Source organism: Cyprinodon variegatus, unplaced genomic scaffold, assembly GCF_000732505.1.
Source record: "Cyprinodon variegatus isolate N-32 unplaced genomic scaffold, C_variegatus-1.0 Scaffold16, whole genome shotgun sequence".
In the NCBI taxonomy this organism is placed as follows: Eukaryota; Metazoa; Chordata; class Actinopteri; order Cyprinodontiformes; family Cyprinodontidae; genus Cyprinodon; species Cyprinodon variegatus.
In genome coordinates, this window is record NW_015150469.1 from 2,023,456 (window position 1) to 2,043,734 (window position 20,279).

The following is a 20,279-nucleotide window of genomic DNA, read 5'->3' on the forward strand; positions in this document are numbered from 1 at the left end:
AATAGGACTCAACTTCTGTTATCTCTGTATGAACAATAGGTAGTAACACTGACAAATTAAAGAGGAATGCTTTGCACAAAATGGTGTTGATGACAGTTGAGATGATGCGAGGTGCTTCATTACCTGTTGGTAATTCACATGGAAAAAGTCTCTGTTTCTGGACACAGGGGCAAGTAACGGGAACATTGTGCCTCTGGCTTCAACAATCCAAAAATAGTGGCTATGCTTTTGGTTTTAGAAAGCCATCATAGATTTTTCAAAGTTCTATATCATTACGCTTTTTTTTTTTTCTTGCTCTCAGTTTATGAGAGCAATCAGCATTTGCTGAACACATACAGGTCTGGTGAGTCTTTGGCAAGTCTTTGTTTATGGATCATTTCCAGAGGTCATGCATGTTTATGAGAATCTGTTTGAAATACCCAAATAAATAGTGGCGTATGATGGCACAGCTGTTATTGGTGCTACCTTGCACCAAGATGTTTTTTTTGTTGTTGAAAACCCAGCCAGGGTCTTTCTGGAGGGAGTTTGGATGTCTATAACTCTATCTCTGTTCATTATGTGTTGTAGATATCCATCAGCCCCTAGAAAACCTTACCAGGGACAGGTTGGTAAAGAAAATGAATGAGTGGTTGGACAAATATATGATAACTGTTGAAAAATTGTTGAAAAAAATAAATTAAGTGAGTATGTGCCTACCTATTAATCCATTTGAGTTCCTATGCATAGGAAATAATCTTCTTTAGGTAGGCCACCTAAGCTGACTCTCTTTCCCAAATCATGCTAAATCCAGCCCACCTCCCACTCAGTATTTAAAAACTGCAGTTTCAACATTTTTTATCTCAACTCAAGGCCATTATTTGACAGAATTTTCTCTTAACTGCTGTAAGCAAACAACTTATGCTTGTCTAATGTGAATTCCCACATGGTAAAAAGAGCTGTCAAGAAAGGGTGCAGCCACAGCCCCAATTGCTAAGTGTAATTTAGCAGCAGGGGACAAAGAGCTAATCTTGCAGAAAAGCTTATACTACCAATTTAAAATCAATAAAGAAGCATTGTTGTTTTTTTTTAATACCTCCAGTTGAGTTGTGCTGTAAATAAGTGGCTTGGTTCGAAGCTCACAGTCATCTGTCCTCGGTGGGGGTGGGATTTCAGAGAGCGGCATTTAAAACCACTGACTGATTTAACTGCAAAGTTTCACACACATTTTGGCAGTAATGTACCCAATTTTTCCTAATCATTTTGCTGTTGCACTGCAAGCAATTGGGTATAATTATGTCAATGGATAATTTCTGGTCATGCATTGATGAAGTGAAGCTCAGAAAAAAAATCATTAGCTGCATGGTTTTAAATTGCTAAAAGAAAAGCAAGTGACATGTCTTGGGAAAAAAACTTATGGTGGTGGAATTTGTAATCCAATTATCTTATTCTAGTAAATAAAACACTGTAGTTTCCTATGATTTTCTGTCTCCGGTCTCCATAGACTCACTAAATGCCTTCAATCTTTTTCTTTTTCTTTCTTTTGCTCTCCCTCCTCTGTGCAAATTAATTTATGGTCTAATTACAAGACAAGCCCCCAGATATGAAGGAACACAAATCACTGGTCCTTACCAGATGGCAGAAAAACGGCACAGGATAATTGAAAATCTCGAAGTGGATCAATATTTAGAAGCCCAAGGTTACACAGAGTGTGACACTACTATTAACATGGAAATATGATGCATTACATCTGCAGGCAAATTGGCTTATGTGATTTGATGCTGGATGTATTCTATCAGGAAACCTGTTTGTGCATATTCTTCAATGGCTGTAGTTCTTAGCAGGTATCACTCTGCTGTCATAGTTCCACATGCATATGGGCAGCCATATTCAGACTACTGCAATCCTGCACCACACTGACCAGTTAGTGCTGTGTGGTGCAGGACTCGGGATCTCCTTTATGACACAATAGTGCCATGAAATCTTTAAGCCTTACAGTGTCACAGACTATCTCTGCCCACCCAACCCCTCTCTAGCATTTACCTCTGGCCTGTTAAAAATGATATCAGCGCATGGAGGGCAAGCATTAGCATTTGCATTTTATTGGAAGCACAGAGATTTAGAGCAGAGGATATATCAGCTCTGAGCAGACAGAATTAGTTAACAATGCATTACCTGCCTTTTATGGTGGCTATAACTCTTACCCCCTGGTGGGGAGAGGAGATGAAGGCAGGAGTGTGGAGGAGGAGAGGAGAGGTGGGAGGTGGAGGTGGAACCACAGCCAGCAGAAGGTGGGTGTTGAGAGCTGTGTGCCGCGCAAGAGGGGGACATTTAGAAAGTAGAGGCTTTGTCTGTGGTGCTTTACTGCACGTTAAGTGTGATCGCCACACAAATTAGAGCATCACTTTGCAATCACCTTCACACAGATCAGTGCTCAGCACCAAGGGGTGATGAGCCGGTTGTCACTGCAGACATTTTTATCTGCATGTAACAAGGAAGAGGAGACCCAGCTGGTTTGCAGCTGTGCTTACATGTTCTCAACAAAATACAATTTTCGCACTACTTTCATTTTCTCAATTCTTTGCTTAATTGCAACCAACTGGAAACCATTCATCTTTTTTCTTTTTTACATTTTTCTTTTTTTTGCACTCTGACATGAGTTTGTATTATCAGTGTGAGACCACATTTATCTGTTTGTTGTTTTAGTAGTATCCTTGAGCAAACTTTTACTATGATTGGACCCACTGCGTCACTCTGTTTTCCTCTCACCACAGCTGCACAGTAGCTCCCCCGGCACTCGTTTATTGTAATGTTCTTTGCAAGATGACCCCACCTCTGCTGCAGGCAATACCCTGTGGAACTCATTTGCACCTAGAAGTTACTAGTCAGAAGAGTATATCTGAAGTGCAAAGAGCCTGTTGCAAATAAATAAAAGAAATTACAGCAAGGTATAATCGCCATTAACACAAAAAGGGTTCGCTCCAGGATACACATGCAAAAATTGAACATTTGTCTACTTTATATGTAGGAATTAACAATATCAGGAATTGCCTAAGTCAAAAAAGGCATCACTAAGTCCTCTATAGCCTGGACCTTCAATACAGTTTGCATTTGAATTGCCCTAAAAGACCTTTTTAGGGCAGTAATACCTTGTTTTTATTATTATTAACATTTATTAAGAAAGTGCTGCATGGTGGCACACTGGGTAGCACTGTTATCTTGCAGCAAGAAGGTTCTGATTTCAATTCTTTTTGCATGTTTGCATGTTCTCCCTGTGCATGCCTGGGTTCTCTCCAGGTACTCCAATCCGCCAACCCCACAGTCCATAAACATGGCTATTAGATTAATTGGCTTATCTTAATTGTCCTTAGGTGTAAATGTGTGTATGATTATTTGCTCTGTAACATAGTGGCGACCTGTCCAAGGTGTACCCCTCCTTTCTCCCTTAGACTGCTGGAGATAGGCACCAGCCCCACCGCTGCCCCAATGAAGAAAGCGGGAGAAGATGGATGGATGGATTCATTTAGAGTTCGACCTGCACTTCATTCTGTAGTTCCATAGATTCTACTGACGCTATGACTGGGATCCATTTGAGTGACCACAGTGGTTTCTTTAATAATAAAATCTACTGAGCTGAGTTTGTCAGCAAACTGTTTCAGGCTCCATAAAAAAGCCTGCCGTTCTCTGCCTTTGCCCAGCTTAATGGTCCCAAGGGTTGGATATTTACTAGTGACCTTTGCATTCCATTTGGAGTGTAAAAACCCTTTTGCAAGGAAAATTCCATTACTCTCAGTGTACCGTAGCTGCACTATAGGTGTGCGGACATTAAAAAGAGCTGCTATCCAGGCAAGCAAAAAATAGAGAGAAAGAGAAGATAATAGAGGATAAAAAGAATAACCCTTGCAGTTCCTGTATTCTTGTGAAACAAGATTCATAGATTAAAATTGTGTTTAAAAATACATTTGTAAAATATTATATTTCCATTTAGAACTGAAGCCAGTTCAGGTTAAAAACCTACTTTATACTCTGGCATTTGTATAAATTAGATGGAAATTCAGCTGCCTCACACATTACAGCATTCCAGTTTTCCATGTGCTGAGCTTGGTATTCAGGCTGTGTTATTTTCCCCTCGCTGGTATTTTTCTGATGCTCCATCACTGCCTTGGAATCGACCATGCATGAACCATAACGACCAGCCGGTTCACATCCGACCTTCACTGAGTCACACTTCATCTCCTTCTCCGATTATTTTTGCACATTTATCTTAGAGACAATTCCATAAGAGAAAAACAACAACAAACAGAGGCAGACTGACTTTGAGTGTTTTTCATGTACATGTGTTGTGACACCAAGCAGCAACTTTTACAAAGGTTTGCCTGATTTTGTGGGTTGAAGAAAACAAGATGACAATCTCAATGCTGAATCTAAACACACATAAATCTGAGAGCTATTTTAGATTTTTCTCTAGCGAGAATATACTTATTCTGTAATGGTCACTGGATGCAACTAATGGTGCCATCTGCTGATTGAGAACAGTTAGTGCAACTCAAATTCTAAGCCAAAACTGTTAAGTAAAAAAAATCTCTTTTTAATCTCAGTCAATTGCTATAGTAAATTAAAGTATGTCTAATAATAACAGAGATAAGAAAATTTACAGTCATTTAACACATATATTTTAAGGGTATTTTTTTTTTTTTATAATTTAAATGATTATGGATTTACAGTCAGTTAATAATACCCACAAGAGGATTGCTTGTGGGCTTTTGTTCAGGTGTGTTTGGTGAACAGTTAAGCATTGTAATAACATGGTAACATGGTAACCTTAGCAGACTACCATAACATTCTACTCAAGTAAAAGCAGTAATAGTTCAACATATTTTGACTCGAACTAATGTAAAACGTCATTCAAGTTACTCAAGTATGAGTACAAAAGTATTTGGTTAGGTCAGTACAAAAGTACTGAGTGCTTTACTGTTCAAAATGTGATCAGATCATAGTATCATTCATCCTGTTTTAGAGACTAAAAGAACGAAATTAAGATACATATTTTGAAAATTGAACTCACTGCTCCAAATGAAATTTTTACTTAAATCATACAAGACCCTGTCTTATATATGTAATGCATGTATAGTAGAACAGGGTACCTCCAGTGACAATATCCATTGTTTACTTTTTACTCTATGTTGTAATCCCTATCCGCAGTTAAATGTAATTTTATGTTTGCAAAACAAATAATTTTTGTAAAATTTGAGCTATGTCTGAAAATATTTAGGTTACTGGTACAAAAGGGTTCTTTATTCAGTTAAATTATCCACATATGTTTTTCACTGGTACGTGACTGCTCTGATTTTGGACTAGAGAAAATGTGGGACAAATACCAACAAATCAACGACAAATTTACTTTCCTTTGCAAATATTTTTGGCAAATGGACAGTCCAGCCTTTTTAGCTAGGTAAGACATTCCTAACAGACTCGTTGGTTCAGGTGAGGCTTAAAACAAAAATAAAAGCTCAAGCCCTGGTCCTACATAACTGCACAAATCTGCAGACATCCTTTTCCATACCTCTATCTGTATATGTTCTTTAGACATTTGAGGCTTATCCTTCTAAGGGTTTAAAATAACATCTGCTGCTTAAGTCTTTTCCACACTCTTCCTTGGGACTTATGTCATATTTCTCTTAATAGTTTTACCAGGACTATATATTTTACCTTTATGGAGGGGGAAAAAAAAAATAGATTCTACCATTCCTAAACAGACATGTTGGGGGGGGGGGGGGGGAATTATTTGAACCAAATTACTAAAAAAAAAAAGTTTCAATAACATTAAGACATTTCTAACTTAGCTGCCTGGAGGGAAATCAGCTCAAACGTGTGGCACACAAAAGCTCAGACACCTACTTCAACACAAAAAATTAAAGTTTTATTAAAAGGGGGCTACTATACACATACCTGTAACTTTCATTTCACACACACAAAAAAAATTGGAAAAAAAAAAAATGGCAAAAACATTTCTGATCAAGAGGGGAAAAAAAGTTATACAATGAACTATTGGTATAAAAAGAAATACCATCACCCCTTTCTCAGGGGGAACTTGGAATTGGCTAAAGATTTGGTCCAAAGTGAAAACCAAACCACATCAATGATGTGTACATTAAAAAGTGTGTCTAAGCACCCATAAGATTTTAACTGTTGAGTTTAAATGACCAATTATAAACCACAGACATTGCCATCAACATCCACATTTTCTCAACTTTGACACGTTTCATCATAAATGCAAAAATTAGGTTTCTTATTGTTGAACTCTGTAATTAAATTTAGCTGCCACTAGGTGGCAAACTAATAGGGGCCAGGAATTTTTTCCCCCCCACCCAAGACTTGTGGATATCAACCTGTGAAATGTTCTGAATAATCTCAGACTACAGCAAGAAGAAAAAATAAAATGTAAAGACAGAGTAAAATGTTTTATTGTACTTCATCACAATCATGTGACGTTTTTTAAAAATTACAACATATGAGGATAACCGGGAACAAAAGAAAATACAAAAGCCACTATGCAGTGAAGAGAGTCGTTTAAAACTCAGAATATTTTGGTAAACATGAAAAACAAAACTATACGATTAAAAACAGCTTTTAAAAGTGATAAGCAGTCCTACATGATTAAAAATAGTTCTTAAAAGGATGCGATGAAGCAGTCAAGAAAATACTGATGCAGCTGCTTCACAAATACAAACGCTATTGTGGTTTTACTATGGGGAGACGCAGATCAGTGATTTAAAATTTAGAACAGGATGCCATGGTAATACAGTATGCACCCCGCTTCTCAAAATTAATATGTTTATTACATCTTAAAATTTAAATTTCTTTCTGCTATAATCGCATCCTTTTTAGTCCTAAGAACATATGCTAGGATAATAAAAAAAAGTTAAATCGATATAAAGACAAAGACAGTGACTCTTTCCCCCTGTAGCACATCACCCACAGCCACTGCAGCTCCTTTTTGGATGTACCCCCACCCCAGCAGTCTGCGGCCATTGCGCTCTGATCAGGGCATGGATAGAGGAAACGACAACCATGTCTGTCATCTTCGTGTCAGTTGACATGGTATAGGTGAAAGATGGGGGGAGATTTCAGGTGTTTGAGAAAAAAAAAAAAAAAAACTACAAAAAAAAAAATAAAGTCTGACTCAAGGTTGTCCCTGCAGTGGAGTGTTCCTCTTGAGTCGAGGCACTCATGCGGTGACAGCATCCTTCTCCTTCTTGTCGCTGTCTTCGTGCCAGGTGAGACGCTCTTCGTAGAAGGCTATGACGATCTGTGGACACTTATGATTGGCCTCCTTGGCAAGTACAAGATCCGCCTCATCGGAATCTTTCCTGTAAGAGAATTAGAAATCATCTGTACCATCCTCGGATTTTAGCATAAGTTGCACACCTTCAGTTTTATTCATCTGAATCTTTCGCTGCAGATTACTGGGCAAGAATAGTATGAATAAGCAGCAAAAAAAACCCCACACATAACGCTGATTGATAAGCATTTTACTCTGAGGCCATTAGAGCTACCTGCAAAATCCCAGGGTTAAAATTCATATCAAAATATGGGTTTCTATACAGTATTAAAAAAAGAATCTAAATATACATGCATCACTTAACCCCTAGAAACTAGATTGTTTCACTACATTAAACACAATACGCAAATGGAGAAATCTGGAAGGTTAATTTCCCCGCAAATGTGGCTCATTTATGGCCTTATGTCATAACACCTTTACATTAGGATTAGGACAGCAAGTCTCATCTAATAGCAGAAACTAGAGAAGCAGCTGAGCATTTAATGACAAACATTCCCATTACACTTAAATACTCATTTATGTTTATCCAACTTTATTTGAATACATCTCACTTTGTGAAAGTTGCTTAAAAAAAAAAAACCTAATTTACCTTGATGCAAGTTGGGTCTAATGATTTAATCCAACATTGCACTACAAGTTTGCAGATAGACACTGCATAGAGGGTTTGAAAAATATTGTCTAAATGTCAAACTCAACAATTTATCATCCTAAAAAGGTCAATGAAAAGTTATTGTGATGCAGTGATCTCAGCAGTGCAAAGTGCTCCTAAAAATATGTCAAAACCTACCACTTCATGAGAAACATCAAGTCTCCACACGAGTCAGTTGCTCCGATGATCTTCTCCGGCTCAAGGCCCCTCTCAAACCCACGTGCCACTAGGATTTCATCCTGAAACAAAACCAGTGTCATCGAAAACCATGAAAAACAAAAGCTAAAATATACAAAATATATATTTCAACTATACTTCAACATATCAAATACATAAATAGAAATTATCAAAGTAAAATTAATAATGAACCATTTGAAAATCTCACTTAAAGACAAATCAGTGTCAAAATTATTTCCCACACCCCTTTATAACAATAAACAAAACAGTCCCAGGTGCTATATCAAGCTGAACGTATACATACAAATGTGCTGCATTACTTTGTGCATTTACGTACCTCTTTCTTTTTCTTGGGCTTGCTACTGCCCTCTTCATCATCATCAGAGCTCCTCTTCTTGGAGCTGCTGGATTCTTTTGAACGCCCTGAAGAACCAGTTGTAGATTTGCTGGCCCCGCTGCTTGGTGCAGAAGTCCCACTATTGCCTTTCTTGTAGGTCTTCATAAACTCTGCTATCAGCTCAGGACAGTCCAGATTCTTTTCTGGCTCCCATGTGTTGTGCTTGCTGCAATATAGTAGAACATGTTCTGGCTGGGTCATGGTAAGAGGGTTTTGTACCTAAATTAAAGGCTTTAAAAATATTATAATCATCATGGTGTGCATCATATCATATGCATGTAGTCCTCGATTCTTAACTTACTCTGAGTATCCTTTCCATTTAAGGAAAAACTCCACTCTTCCTTTCACCACCCTCCGATCCAGCACCTTCTCCACAACATATTCTTCCTCTTCAGAGGATGAGGATTCTTCGTCGCGAGACTTTTTGCCCATGGCACAGTCCGGAGCCTAGCAACACGCTGACACAGGCCTTCGATACTTCCCTGTTCACGAGGATACACAAAACAGCGTTAACCCAAATACAACGCAACCTGACACATAATATGTTTAAACAAATGCAAATACACCCCAAATGATGCATATCCTACGCGAAAGTTATAGTTAAGTGGTACCTAATGGCCCAATTTAACACAAGAGTAGCAGAAAGGAAACGTTTTATTGTGGTGTATCCCTTCTGCAACATGCTATCACTGCGAAAATGGGATGCATCCAAAGTGAAATATCGACAAATGTGTTTTTTATTTCAATGCTTGGAGCAAATATATACCCAAACTAAAACTGTGCAATATAGCATTTGCACAAAAGCTGCACATTGCAACGATGTTTGATGCCGTCCTGAGCTAGCCCAGCCCTTGCTTTCCAAGTTAGCTTGTCATGTAGCCTGGCTAGCTACCGTTTTAACAAGCATGCCGTCTACACATATCAAACTACTAATTCATACTTCCAATATTAATCATCTTGTTGGCGGAGCATTTCCTTACCGTACGGACAGTAAAAAGGAGCGTTTTTCGGGCACTTAACGGCAGGCTTGTATCCCGTCTATTGTGAAGCAGCAGAGAGGCCGAACGCAAAGGCTACTTTAGCATTTAGCTTCCACACAGGTGCTGTGCGCAGAAAAAGCGCGCCTTAAAGCGTACAACGATTGAACCCGCCCCTTTTTCTCTGATAACATGTGCCATTTTTAGGAATATTTTCAATTATTCTTTGCCTTTTAAAAATTCTGTATCGATTTTGGTTTATTTTTTGTCATTTACGTTTAAATTTCACCACATTTAGGAGGGTTTCATGTTGTTTTAATCCTTCCAAAGCCTATTATTTTTCAGTGATTTCATATAAAATACGTATCCTTTAAACTATTTTCAATTTGTTTTGGTCTTTATATAGTTTATCTTACTTAAATATTAAACACATTTTCATATGTAGTTTGGCAGTACTAGAGGTTTGCTAAATCTGTTTGCGTTATTAAATCTTCCTGTGAATGGCTTTTATGTCCTTTGGGATAATTAATTGTCTGCCTTTCTCAGTGGATCTATTTGGGCCGTTGCAAATGTTGCAAATTATTTCAAAAACGTGAATGTATAGTAACTTAAACTAGATCAACCCCAGAATGAATTCTGGAATTTCAACTAATTTGTGGATTAATTGAGTCATGGAAGTCACTAGATCGCCATTTTCCTGTAATTTCAAATAAAAAGGTTCTCCTGCCTAGTGATTGGTTATTCATTGTGATTGGCAGAGCGAAGACCAATTAAAATGCGACCCAAACCGATAAGCCGACGCAGCGGGAACCATCACCCAATGGTAGCACAGAAGAGGCGTATCTTTCCCTATTTATTGTGCTATCCAGAAAAAAAGTCCGGTCTCGCCTGACGCAGAATCGCTGCTCTGCGGCTGTACTACAAGGAGGCTTCAAGGATAAACCTACAAGATGTCGAAAGACGTAAGTTAGACGTATTTCTTCACGCATTTCGGCCCGGTAAATAGATCCTATACGTCTTAAAATGGCTAAAGTTTGGATTTGATGCTTAATTTGTTCGATCGTAGACACGATGTCTGCAGCTCCTCTCGCTCACAGCAGAGCGGCCATTTTATAGTATCTGGGGCTCGTGGTCTTTTGTTCTCGTCGCCAGCGGTTGACGAAATTTAAAAGTGAAAAGTGGCGTTTTACGCTAATACACATTAGCCCTCTACAGATATAAACTAAAGTTAGTGGTTCAGTAGTTTGCATTTAATACGTAGCATTCCATGCCATTAACCGAGCGACATGCGTTAATGGCGGCGACGGCTCCCTCCTCCGCCATGATGAAGAGGGGGAGGGGGTTACTTATTTACACACATTTCACTTATTATGAAAATGTTATCAAGAATGCATTAGTTTGACCATTATGAAGAACTTAATATGTGTCTGTTTAGGTCCCTCGTGAACCAGAGCAGCTCCGCAAGCTGTTTATTGGAGGCCTGAGCTTCGAGACGACAGACGAGAGCCTGCGTGCTCATTTTGAACAATGGGGGTCCCTTACAGACTGCGTGGTACGTATGTGTTAAATGCTTTCATTTATTGTAGTTTTAAGTGCAGTTGTTTAAAAAGGTTGTTTCTTTAGGTCATGAGAGATCCCAACAGCAAGCGGTCCAGGGGTTTTGGCTTTGTTACCTATTCCTCAGTACAGGAAGTTGATGCGGCAATGGCTGCCCGTCCTCACAAAGTGGATGGGAGGGTCGTGGAGCCTAAACGTGCTGTGTCCAGAGAAGTATGAAACATGCAATGGCAGTCATAATTTAATCAATGTAGTTTACAGATTTCTTTTTGACTAATACATTCCTTTGTTCTTTTAGGACTCAAACCGTCCAGGTGCTCACGTAACTGTGAAGAAAATCTTTGTGGGAGGCATCAAAGAGGACACTGAGGAGTGTCACCTTCGGGATTATTTTCAACAGTTTGGCAAAATCGAGGTCATTGACATTATGACCGACCGCGGCACTGGAAAGAAGAGGGGCTTTGCTTTCGTCACCTTTGATGACCACGATTCAGTGGACAGGATTGTCAGTAAGTAAATGGACGTCCTTGTTTCAATGGGAATTTTCTGTTGCAGACAGTGCTGATTTAGTTTTTTCTTCTCTCTTGTGCAGTTCAAAAATATCACACCATAAACTCTCACAACTGCGAAGTCAGGAAGGCCCTGACTAAGCAGGAAATGCAAAGCGTAGGAATGGGAATGAGAGGAGGACGCAGCAGCGGGGGAAGGCCATATGATTACGACAGAGGCTTCAACCAGGGTAGGACTTGTGAGCAAAACTGTTGTTATGGTAATCTCAATTAAGCCTCATATTGTTTTCTTTGTGATTTAAGGTAGCAGAGGTAGATATGGAGATGGTCCTAATAATTGGAACGATGGCGGTAAGTGTCTTGGTACGCATTTATTTTGTATTTTTGGTGAATCTTGGAGCTAAATCGGTCTGTGTATTAGGTTATGGAGGTGGCCCTGGAGGTCCTGGTGGATACGGCAACGGTGGAAACAGGGGCTATAACCAGGGTTACAACCAGGGTGGTGGAGGCGGCGGCGGTGGAGGCTATGGTGGAAACGGCTACGACAGCAACGGTTATGGTAAAGACCTGCAGAGCATTAATTTACGTTTTAATAGTGTTTTTGGTACACCTCGCTTGACTTTTTTTTTTTTTTTCCCACCTTTTCTGTTCAAGGTAACTGTGGTGGCGGTGGTGGAGGCGGCGGCAGTGGCTACAACAACATGGGCCATTACGACCCCCAGGCCTCTAACTTTGGTCCAATGAAGAACAACTTTGGAGGTGGTGGCGGCGGCGGTGGAGGCAGGAGCTTCGGTAAGCATTTTGATTTTTACATTTGGTGAAAGTATACCTACTGAGTAAAAAAGTAAATCAAACCTGTGTCTCTCAGGTGGCTATGGAGGCGGCTCCAACAATCCTGGTGGCTATGGCCGACCGGGACGATTCTAAGACTTCGAGTGGTAAGGATCTAACCACTTGTTTTAGCTTGTATTTTGTCTGAAAAACCAAAGTTTTATCATTGCAGGACATCTTTGAGTAGTGATAACTAAAAAGAAAATACACTGTGGATGTCAGGTCATACAAAGTCAGTGCATAGTTAACAATGTTGTTCCATATTGTTCAACAGGACTGATTACTTAGGAGAGGAGAGCAAGGAGAGGAGAGCAAGCGAAGTGACAGGGCAGCTGCAGGTTTACCTCCTAAATCTGCTCAGCCAAGCAGTTGTGGCAGGTTACAGCTGCTACAAGAAGAGATGAACTTTAGATAAATCATGGAGGGCCTTCAATTAAACGTTGTCTTCTGTTTTTTTTCTTTCAACAAAATGTGTTTATAAAAAGCATTCCAATGAGGGTTTTATGTTTTATCTTTGAGTCTGGTTTTTATTTGTAACTGCTTCAAATCACTGAAATAAACCCACCTTTCAGTTTTTTAAGTCGTGTTAGATTTGTTTATTTTATGTAGTGGTATGGGTAAGGGAGGGTGCACTGTTAGATGTTGTGCAGAGTGGGGATCAGGGCAATACTGAATGATTGCCAGGGCAATGCTGAATGAGGCATTTGGGAAGGAAAGGAGATCCCAGCATCTACAGCTCTGGTTAAGAAGTGTGCAAATACTATCATCATAAAGAGGCCATCACTTGGTACAGACTCTACCCTCATTTCAACAAAGATCAACTGGAAGATGCTAGCTTACATCTAAAGTGAGGCTAGCCATGGAAGCAAGCTAAGGGAGAGAAGTAGCAAAGCCATCGCCAGGATCATTGAAGCAGGGGAGAGTGAGAACAGAGGCCTGAGGCTAGCTGAAAGAAGCTACCAAAACGCTTAAATGCTGTTCGTAGGTAAGACCAGACTTCTCAACAATACAGTAAATCTAACCTTTGAATTGTAGCTGGTAGTCGGTTTTATGGCCAGCAATGGTGTAAACATAAATTTATTCTTCAGTGTCGATGGTAACATTGACCTCTGTAATTGTGAATGGAGGTCAAATATTGCATGCATTAATTTTCTCAATGTGAAATACGGCCTGTTCACTCACTTAACTGTTTCTTTCCAGAAAGCTTCCAGTGGTGCCCAAAATGTGACTCTTTTCCACGACATGACTCAGACAGGTATTAAGAAACACATTTACATTAGTCCTTTTATTATAAATTATTCATTTAATCCCCTACCCCCCTCAACAGGTTAACTGGACATGTGTTCAGTGCAGAAGTGTTTTAACTTCACTGAAGACTGCTGTGCAATCTTTTAATTCTTTTTACATCGTTTTTTAATAAAGTACTTTTATACATTTTATAAATTGTGTGGTCTTGCTCATTTTTAGGAAGTGGATGTATACAGTTGCATATTAGGAATGTGGACCAAAAATAAGTCACAAATGGCTAGTTAGCCCAGCTTGATTTTAAAAAGTAAAAAAGGCAGGAATTAACATTGGTCTCTCTTGTCCATTGAGTGGGGTACCAAATAAATATTTCCATCAGGGGTTTGCTGTAAAGAATATTCATCTATGGAGTAAGGCTGGCCATCTTCATCCCTTAAGTGAGAGAAAACTTCTCTATAGAGGTCTGAGAGTCGGCATTTGATGAAAGCCAAGCTACGTTGGAACTCCAGCCGCTCTTGCGCCAGGTGTTCTCTTTGGGCCTGCAGGTGATTCAGTTCCCTTTCAAGATGGACGATGCTCTCCAGCTTTCTCTTCCTGCAGTTTTGGGCTGCCACCTTGTTCTTGCCTCTGCGTCTAATGTCTCTGACCAGTGCAAGTTGAGTATCTGTCAAAGTATACTGTGTGAGGAGCTCGTTGAAGTCATCGACTGGGAGGTTGATTATCTTGTCCAATGGGAAGGGAATCTTCAGAGCCATAGCTCTGCGCTCATCTCTGCTAAGAGTAGGATTTGAACTGCCTCCTTGTGATTTTGTGTTCATGCCATATGAGCTCCCTCTGCTGGGCATTGTAGAATTGTATGGGTCAGCCATAACACCAGTTTGTGTCAGGGGGCGGGGATTCATGGAGCAATTTTGTGTGTGAGAGAAACTGGGTTGAGGTGAAAAATAAGGTGGATGTCCACCAGAGTGTAAATATGGAAAAGTTTGGCTCTGGTAATCCATTGGGTAACTGTGACCCCTTCTGCCATGCTCATTCACTCTTTCTGATTCACAGTCTGCATAAAGTGTACCTGTATCTATGTTTTGGTAAGCAGGTGCACTAACAGGATTGTCTGGGGAGGCCAAAGGTGGGCTGGATCCCAGTGAGAGACCAGAATCTGATTCCAGGTCATCCCCTGAGCGGACATGTGCGTTGTGTCCATGTGTAGTCCACAGCATGTGCCTACTTAAGCCCTGAGAGGTGCTGGTGTTGGGTCTCCTATGACCCTGAATGGTGCCTGACATACTTATAACCGATGACTGAGTCTGAGAGGAGATGGGTAACATTCTTTGAGGAAGTTGTGAATCTGCATTTCCATACACTGCGCCTGTATTGCTGCTTAGACGATGGCTGGAAGGCAGCGCTCCAGGGTAGCATCCCTCATATGTGTCAATGGTACTCATCTCACAAGCAGTAGAAGGGGCCTCTGAGTGACCCTGGGTCATCCCAAACTCTCCAGCAGGGGCCACAGGCTGCATAGACTGATACTGTGCAGCTTCGTATGAGCCTTCACTTTGGGCTTCAAACTCCTGTGACAAAAGATAAAAACAGTTAATAGCATTTTGCCAATATGCCATGATTGGCTGTATGTGTGTGTATATATATATTTTTTTGCTTTAAGGGGCATTTACCAAATGTTAATATTAAAGTTGGATTTTCAAAAAGGCAGATATCAAGATACATACAGTACATTAAGGCATTTATTTGTATTTCATGCATAAAACTTACTGGAAAAAAACAAACAAATCCCTTTTGTGCTAGCCGGGCAAAATATGAACCTCCATAACTGAAAAAGGCGTTTGATAGATTTCTGTTTGTCAACAAGACAATGGAACGTCTTCACTACTTGCCCTAAAAAAGTTTTGGAATAAAAATCAGGCCTCCTGAGGGTAATGTAATGTCATTTAGCAGTGTGCATATTATTTAAAAAAAACAAAACTGCATTGCTGCGTACTCTTAATGCTATGAGTGAGGCAATTTACGACAACCACTGATAAATCCTACCATTTAACTAAATAGCAAAAGGAAGAGATAAGTTTATGAGCTCTTTGGACCTTTATGTTCTGCTGCTAGTAATTAAAGCCAAATTCTTTCATACTGCAAACAGTTGGCTTAATCACTGAAGCCTGTTTAAGTGTGAGATTCACTTTGTCGTTATATCTGTAAATCCACAGTAAATGTAATCATATCTTAATTGTAATGTGTTTAGGGCCCTCTTTTAGTTTGCAAAAATATTTAATGACCCTTCCATTTACCCCACCGACCCACCAACTTTTTAAACAACCGAAAACTCTCAAAATAGTTTTTGTTTACAGAAGTACTTTTACGTTAACCGTCTGAACTAAATTCTCTTTTTGAAGTAGTTTTATTCTGCTAACTTCACTTTTACCTGAGTAACATTAGGAAGTAAAACTTCTCTTAATTGAGTAAAATGTTTTGCTGTTTTTTTTTTATATCCGAAATGCAACATACACTGCAGGTTAGGTTAAAGTAAGACTATTCATTTGTGCACAAGCTTTGTTGTTTTTATGTTACTTTCTATGTTAAAACCCATCTTTGGGTAAACACACAACAAACAGATGATATTTAGATATTTATTGATATTTGATTAAAATACTTTTGTACTTTATGCTATTTTGCCAAAAGTATTAAGGCACACCTCCAAATCTGGAACTGGTTGTTCCAATCATGACAAAGGTTGCGGGTTGGTAAAGTTTGACAGGCCTGCACAGACACCTGCCATCAGTGAATAAAAGCAGATTCTTCAGTTCTTTTTTTTTTTTTACAGGTCATTATGAACCATTGCAAACCCTGAGGAAGATAGTACACAGTCACATTATATTTAAAGTTGCTTTTGCGGAGCAGGGATTCATCAACAAGCTTTACCTCATATTAGGAATATGTGTCGTCAAAGTTCCTGTAGGCCCACGTATAAACCAGGTAATAAAATACCTAGGTAAAATAGTATATATACAATAACTTTTATGTTTTTTTATTTTTTTTATTTCAGTCTTTAAATCACCAGAATTTGTACACAATATATGATTGCTTGTTTTTTTTATAGTATTGTACGGTCATGGTACAAGTTACAACAATCTACAAGCTTCACTTCCTTTTTCTATTTGCATGAATTCATTTTCTAATGTGTTGCTTTTCTGAAAATGTTTAAAATTAATAAAGAGCTTTTTTGATTTTCAGAAAAGATTATTGCACTTCTATCTTTTTAATTATTGATTGATTTAAGATGTTTCCCATAATGAATTAATGTCAATTGTTATATTTAGCAAAAAAGTTTATTAAAAGTCGAAATGATGCTCTCATTTGAATTTTTTTTTTTTATATGCTTTGGCAAGTAAAATCTTTTTTCATCTTTAGGCGTGGAAATAATTGTCACCAGTCTGTTTTTTTTTTTTTTTTTTTTAATCAATCAGTTTCTTTAGTTAACACTTAGTTATGCCGTCTTTTGCATGTGTCAAAAAAGAAAAAAAAACAAGATCCACTGCAAAAACAAGTATATTTCTACATTACTTTTAACCAGTAGATAGAGTAATTGTTTTTAAACTGTCTGTTGTTAAAATGTTACTAAAAATAGTTTTGGAAGTCAGCTTTACCTGGAGCTCAGTGATGGCCATCAACTCCTGCCAAGCCATATCCATCTCTGTGTCCTGCAGATGTCCATGAGGCCTGACTCCATTACAGTTAGCAGGCATGGATACCCCCCCACACAGCCTGCCTGGAGTAGCCACAACCTTGTATAGAAAAACATAATTTATTTGTATGTATATATAAAAATTATTCATTCTAGAACCTATACACTGCATAGTATAGAGGTTCCTGATTTTCATATTGTGTGTGGACTTACCTCACAGGGCCTCCTCAAAGGGAGAACGCAATTGGCTGTTGAGCACATTTAGGAGAAGCTTGCACTGCAACATGTACACCTGGTGGAGACACAGAGCAATTTGTGATCTACTGTCCTCTCATCACAAACTGGTGCACCACACACATCTCAAGGAAATTACACATCTGTGAGCCTTTCAACACAAATAGGAGACTGTTCTGGTGTCCTGAAGGTTCTTCTGTAACTCATAAAAGGATAATTTCAGTTGAATTGACTTCTCCTATCAGCTGTTCCAGGGTGCAGCTATGTCAAACCCTGATAAGACAAACTGCGTCTTCAGAAAGAGACTGAGGACAGATGGCTGTTAAGGAAAATTTGCTCTCAATTTCTGCAAGTTTGACATTTTTTTTTAAACTGATTTAAATGGAATTGGAAGGAGATCATTAGTAAAATGTCTTTCAAAATTATTTAGGAACTGCTGGTCTAATCTCACATTCACTGAATAATGAATCAATTACTCAATGAGTTCTATTCTGTTTAAGATCCTGTAAGACCGAGCCTACTTTTAACCCATTTTGAAGATACTGTGTGTCTTGTAAAATGATTTAGGAAAACTGAAAAAGAAAAAGGGGTTATAGTAATATGTGCTTTAAGACTAATTCACTGACATTGATAAAGAAAAAACTGCAGAGTATTTTCTAAAACACCCAAAACTTATCGTTGCCTTCACCTTTTTTACAATAATTTTTTTTTTAAAGAATATTATTTTTTCTCCCATGAATTATGAATATTAAAAATAGTTTGAAGAATAACTAAAGGACTTGGTATAGCCAAATATATCCATGTATTTATTTATATACATTCAGTCATTCTCAAAGACTATTTCATGTTCTTTATATGGACATATGATAAGCATAAAAATGTTTTTTTTTGTTTTGATATTGCTTTTTTTTTTGTAGGTTTCTTTTTTCATCATAATGCAGAAATTAAAGTAACGTACACTTTCAAACTTTCTTTTAAAAAATTTGATGTGCAGCTATTTAAAACTGCCACGTGTAAGTTGTCCGCCAATCTGTGATTATGTGAAATAGGATATTGTGGCAAATATGTTATGCAGTAAAGATTTCTGTCATATTATGGCTTTCCTCCCTCATTTAGTTATAGGATCAAAAGCATCTATAGGAATTTTCTTCCGGTTTTTTTTTTTTTTTTTTTTGTTAAATGCTTGACTTAAAGTTAAATAGAAATTAATCTTTGCTCTGAATGATGAATTATATTGATGAACGCATGTTATACAATTGTTAAATTGTTGATTATAGTATTCTGACTTTTATTTCTATATTAGAAATACATAATATGTGAAAGTTTTGATACAATAACAATCTGGATAACTTGGAAATAAAACATTTTATAAAGCAGAAGGGAATTATAAATCTACATACCTGAGCAACATCTTCATCATCTCCAGCAGGTGATGAGGAACAGAAAACTTATGTGAGGCACAGTCCCAGAGGTGACTACGAGAAAATTACTCAAAGCCTTCGCGACCGATGACAAGAGGTGTGACACATGAGGCCTCCTGCTCTATCTCTTCTCTAACTGTGAACCTCTGTTCAGCTGCACATACGGCCACCAGCATAAATGGGATGGCTCGGTGCAGACAAACGCAATCTTCCTGTAAAGCACCCACACCAGCCCCCTTTTTTTTTCTCTTTTCTTTGCACTCTTGTATCCTTAATAGCAAACCTGCACCCCAGCCTCAAAATTTCCCTTTTGCCCTCACAAGAAACCACAAACCAACAGTCTGGCACACACCACGGCAATCATTCTGTCAGTCAACAGTGTGGTAGGTAAATGTTTACAAACCTACCAAAATATGAAGCCATTTTCACTCTAATTGTGAAGTATACACCTAAAGGGATCAAATCAAAGAATTGAACCAGAATTAAAAAAGCTGTGTGGATGTCTCTGGTCCAAAACCACACAAAAACAACGTCCTCCAAAATCCTCCAACGGGGAAAAGGTATGATGAGTGTGATTTGAAGCACCTGGAGTCAGAGGCAGCATTGCTACGAGGGCCCTGCTGAACACTCGGAGGCAGGACTGAGACTCAGTTTAGTGGGGCTGGAATGCACACCCCTCCGACAGGTAAGAAAGACAGCATTGTTCCTTTATCTGGCAGAGCAACCGCCAAGGGAGATACAGGAGCAGGGGAAGAATGAAGGGGAGCGTGTCTTACATAGCAAGTGACCATTGAAATCCCACACAAAAAAATCCCCCTCATTGCCCGGATCTAAAACCAGAAGAGGGAACTTACAAAGGCTTTTATGTTCCTTGTCACCATTGTATTTTACTGCACCTCTCACACAAATTAGTGACTAATAATATCAAGCTGATTTATTATTCATTTTTTTCCTATTTCCATTCGGCTTGCATTAGAATAAACAATAGCAAGACCATGTCCTACATTGACACAGATGACTATAGAGTTATGATAACAGTCAGTCAACACATTTTAATTTGAACTCTAAACCAATGATTAACTGTAAAAATCACTTATTATAGTAGAAAGTGCATCATATTCAGTTTTTTTTCTAAAACATTTTGTGAGATCTTGTGCTTAATTAAATTATATGCTCTCATAATACTCTCATAAACTATGCATTTTTATTTTCACCAAATAAAAAAAGAACAGCATAGTTGCAAGATGAACTATTAATTTAAACTATATTGCAATAC

General features: G+C 38.6%; 3 protein-coding genes across 4 annotated transcripts; 1 reads left to right on the forward strand and 2 right to left on the reverse strand.

Moving 5' to 3' along the window:
• Positions 1–5,956: 5,956 nt before the first annotated feature.
• Positions 5,957–9,697, reverse strand: cbx5 (chromobox 5). Its single transcript, XM_015386079.1, has 5 exons — positions 9,522–9,697; positions 8,843–9,023; positions 8,482–8,707; positions 8,106–8,206; positions 5,957–7,346 (listed from the first exon to the last, which is right to left on the reverse strand). Exons 2-5 carry the CDS (start codon positions 8,971–8,973, stop codon positions 7,205–7,207), a joined length of 600 nt encoding a protein of 199 aa, XP_015241565.1. The 5' UTR covers positions 8,974–9,023; positions 9,522–9,697; the 3' UTR covers positions 5,957–7,204.
• Positions 9,698–10,468: 771 nt separating this feature from the next.
• Positions 10,469–13,854, forward strand: LOC107091875 (heterogeneous nuclear ribonucleoprotein A1-like). Of its 2 annotated transcripts, XR_001481551.1 has the most exons (11): positions 10,469–10,480; positions 10,954–11,070; positions 11,142–11,288; positions 11,374–11,584; positions 11,668–11,814; positions 11,888–11,935; positions 12,006–12,143; positions 12,239–12,376; positions 12,453–12,522; positions 13,616–13,670; positions 13,743–13,854. XR_001481551.1 is itself a non-coding variant. In XM_015386062.1 (10 exons), the coding sequence occupies exons 1-9, from the start codon at positions 10,469–10,471 to the stop codon at positions 12,509–12,511; spliced, it is 1,017 nt and encodes a 338-aa protein (XP_015241548.1). In that variant the 3' UTR covers positions 12,512–12,522; positions 12,690–12,995. The 2 variants fall into 2 exon arrangements, 1 of the variants encoding a protein (XP_015241548.1); XM_015386062.1 differs by lacking the exons at positions 13,616–13,670; positions 13,743–13,854 and adding an exon at positions 12,690–12,995.
• On the reverse strand, positions 13,738–19,714 carry nfe2 (nuclear factor, erythroid 2). Its single transcript, XM_015386048.1, has 4 exons — positions 18,983–19,714; positions 17,562–17,640; positions 17,311–17,448; positions 13,738–15,228 (listed from the first exon to the last, which is right to left on the reverse strand). Exons 2-4 carry the CDS (start codon positions 17,607–17,609, stop codon positions 13,984–13,986), a joined length of 1,431 nt encoding a protein of 476 aa, XP_015241534.1. The 5' UTR covers positions 17,610–17,640; positions 18,983–19,714; the 3' UTR covers positions 13,738–13,983.
• Positions 19,715–20,279: the final 565 nt, after the last annotated feature.

Excerpts from the sequence above, each read along its gene's own strand:
- nfe2 (XM_015386048.1), bottom strand. The coding sequence starts at position 17,609 with ATGTGCTCAACAGCCAATTGCGTTCTCCCTTTGAGGAGGCCCTGTGAG. Across the intron at positions 17,449-17,561 it reads CTTTGAGGAGGCCCTGTGAG|GTTGTGGCTACTCCAGGCAG; the intron begins GTAAGTCCACAC and ends TTTCTATACAAG. Across the intron at positions 15,229-17,310 it reads TGGCCATCACTGAGCTCCAG|GAGTTTGAAGCCCAAAGTGA; the intron begins GTAAAGCTGACT and ends CTTTTGTCACAG.
- cbx5 (XM_015386079.1), bottom strand. The coding sequence starts at position 8,973 with ATGGGCAAAAAGTCTCGCGACGAAGAATCCTCATCCTCTGAAGAGGAA. Across the intron at positions 8,207-8,481 it reads AGCCCAAGAAAAAGAAAGAG|GATGAAATCCTAGTGGCACG; the intron begins GTACGTAAATGC and ends GTTTTGTTTCAG. Across the intron at positions 7,347-8,105 it reads TTGATGTTTCTCATGAAGTG|GAAAGATTCCGATGAGGCGG; the intron begins GTAGGTTTTGAC and ends ATTCTCTTACAG.
- LOC107091875 (XM_015386062.1), top strand. Across the intron at positions 11,071-11,141 it reads GGTCCCTTACAGACTGCGTG|GTCATGAGAGATCCCAACAG; the intron begins GTACGTATGTGT and ends TTGTTTCTTTAG. Across the intron at positions 12,377-12,452 it reads CGGTGGAGGCAGGAGCTTCG|GTGGCTATGGAGGCGGCTCC; the intron begins GTAAGCATTTTG and ends TGTGTCTCTCAG.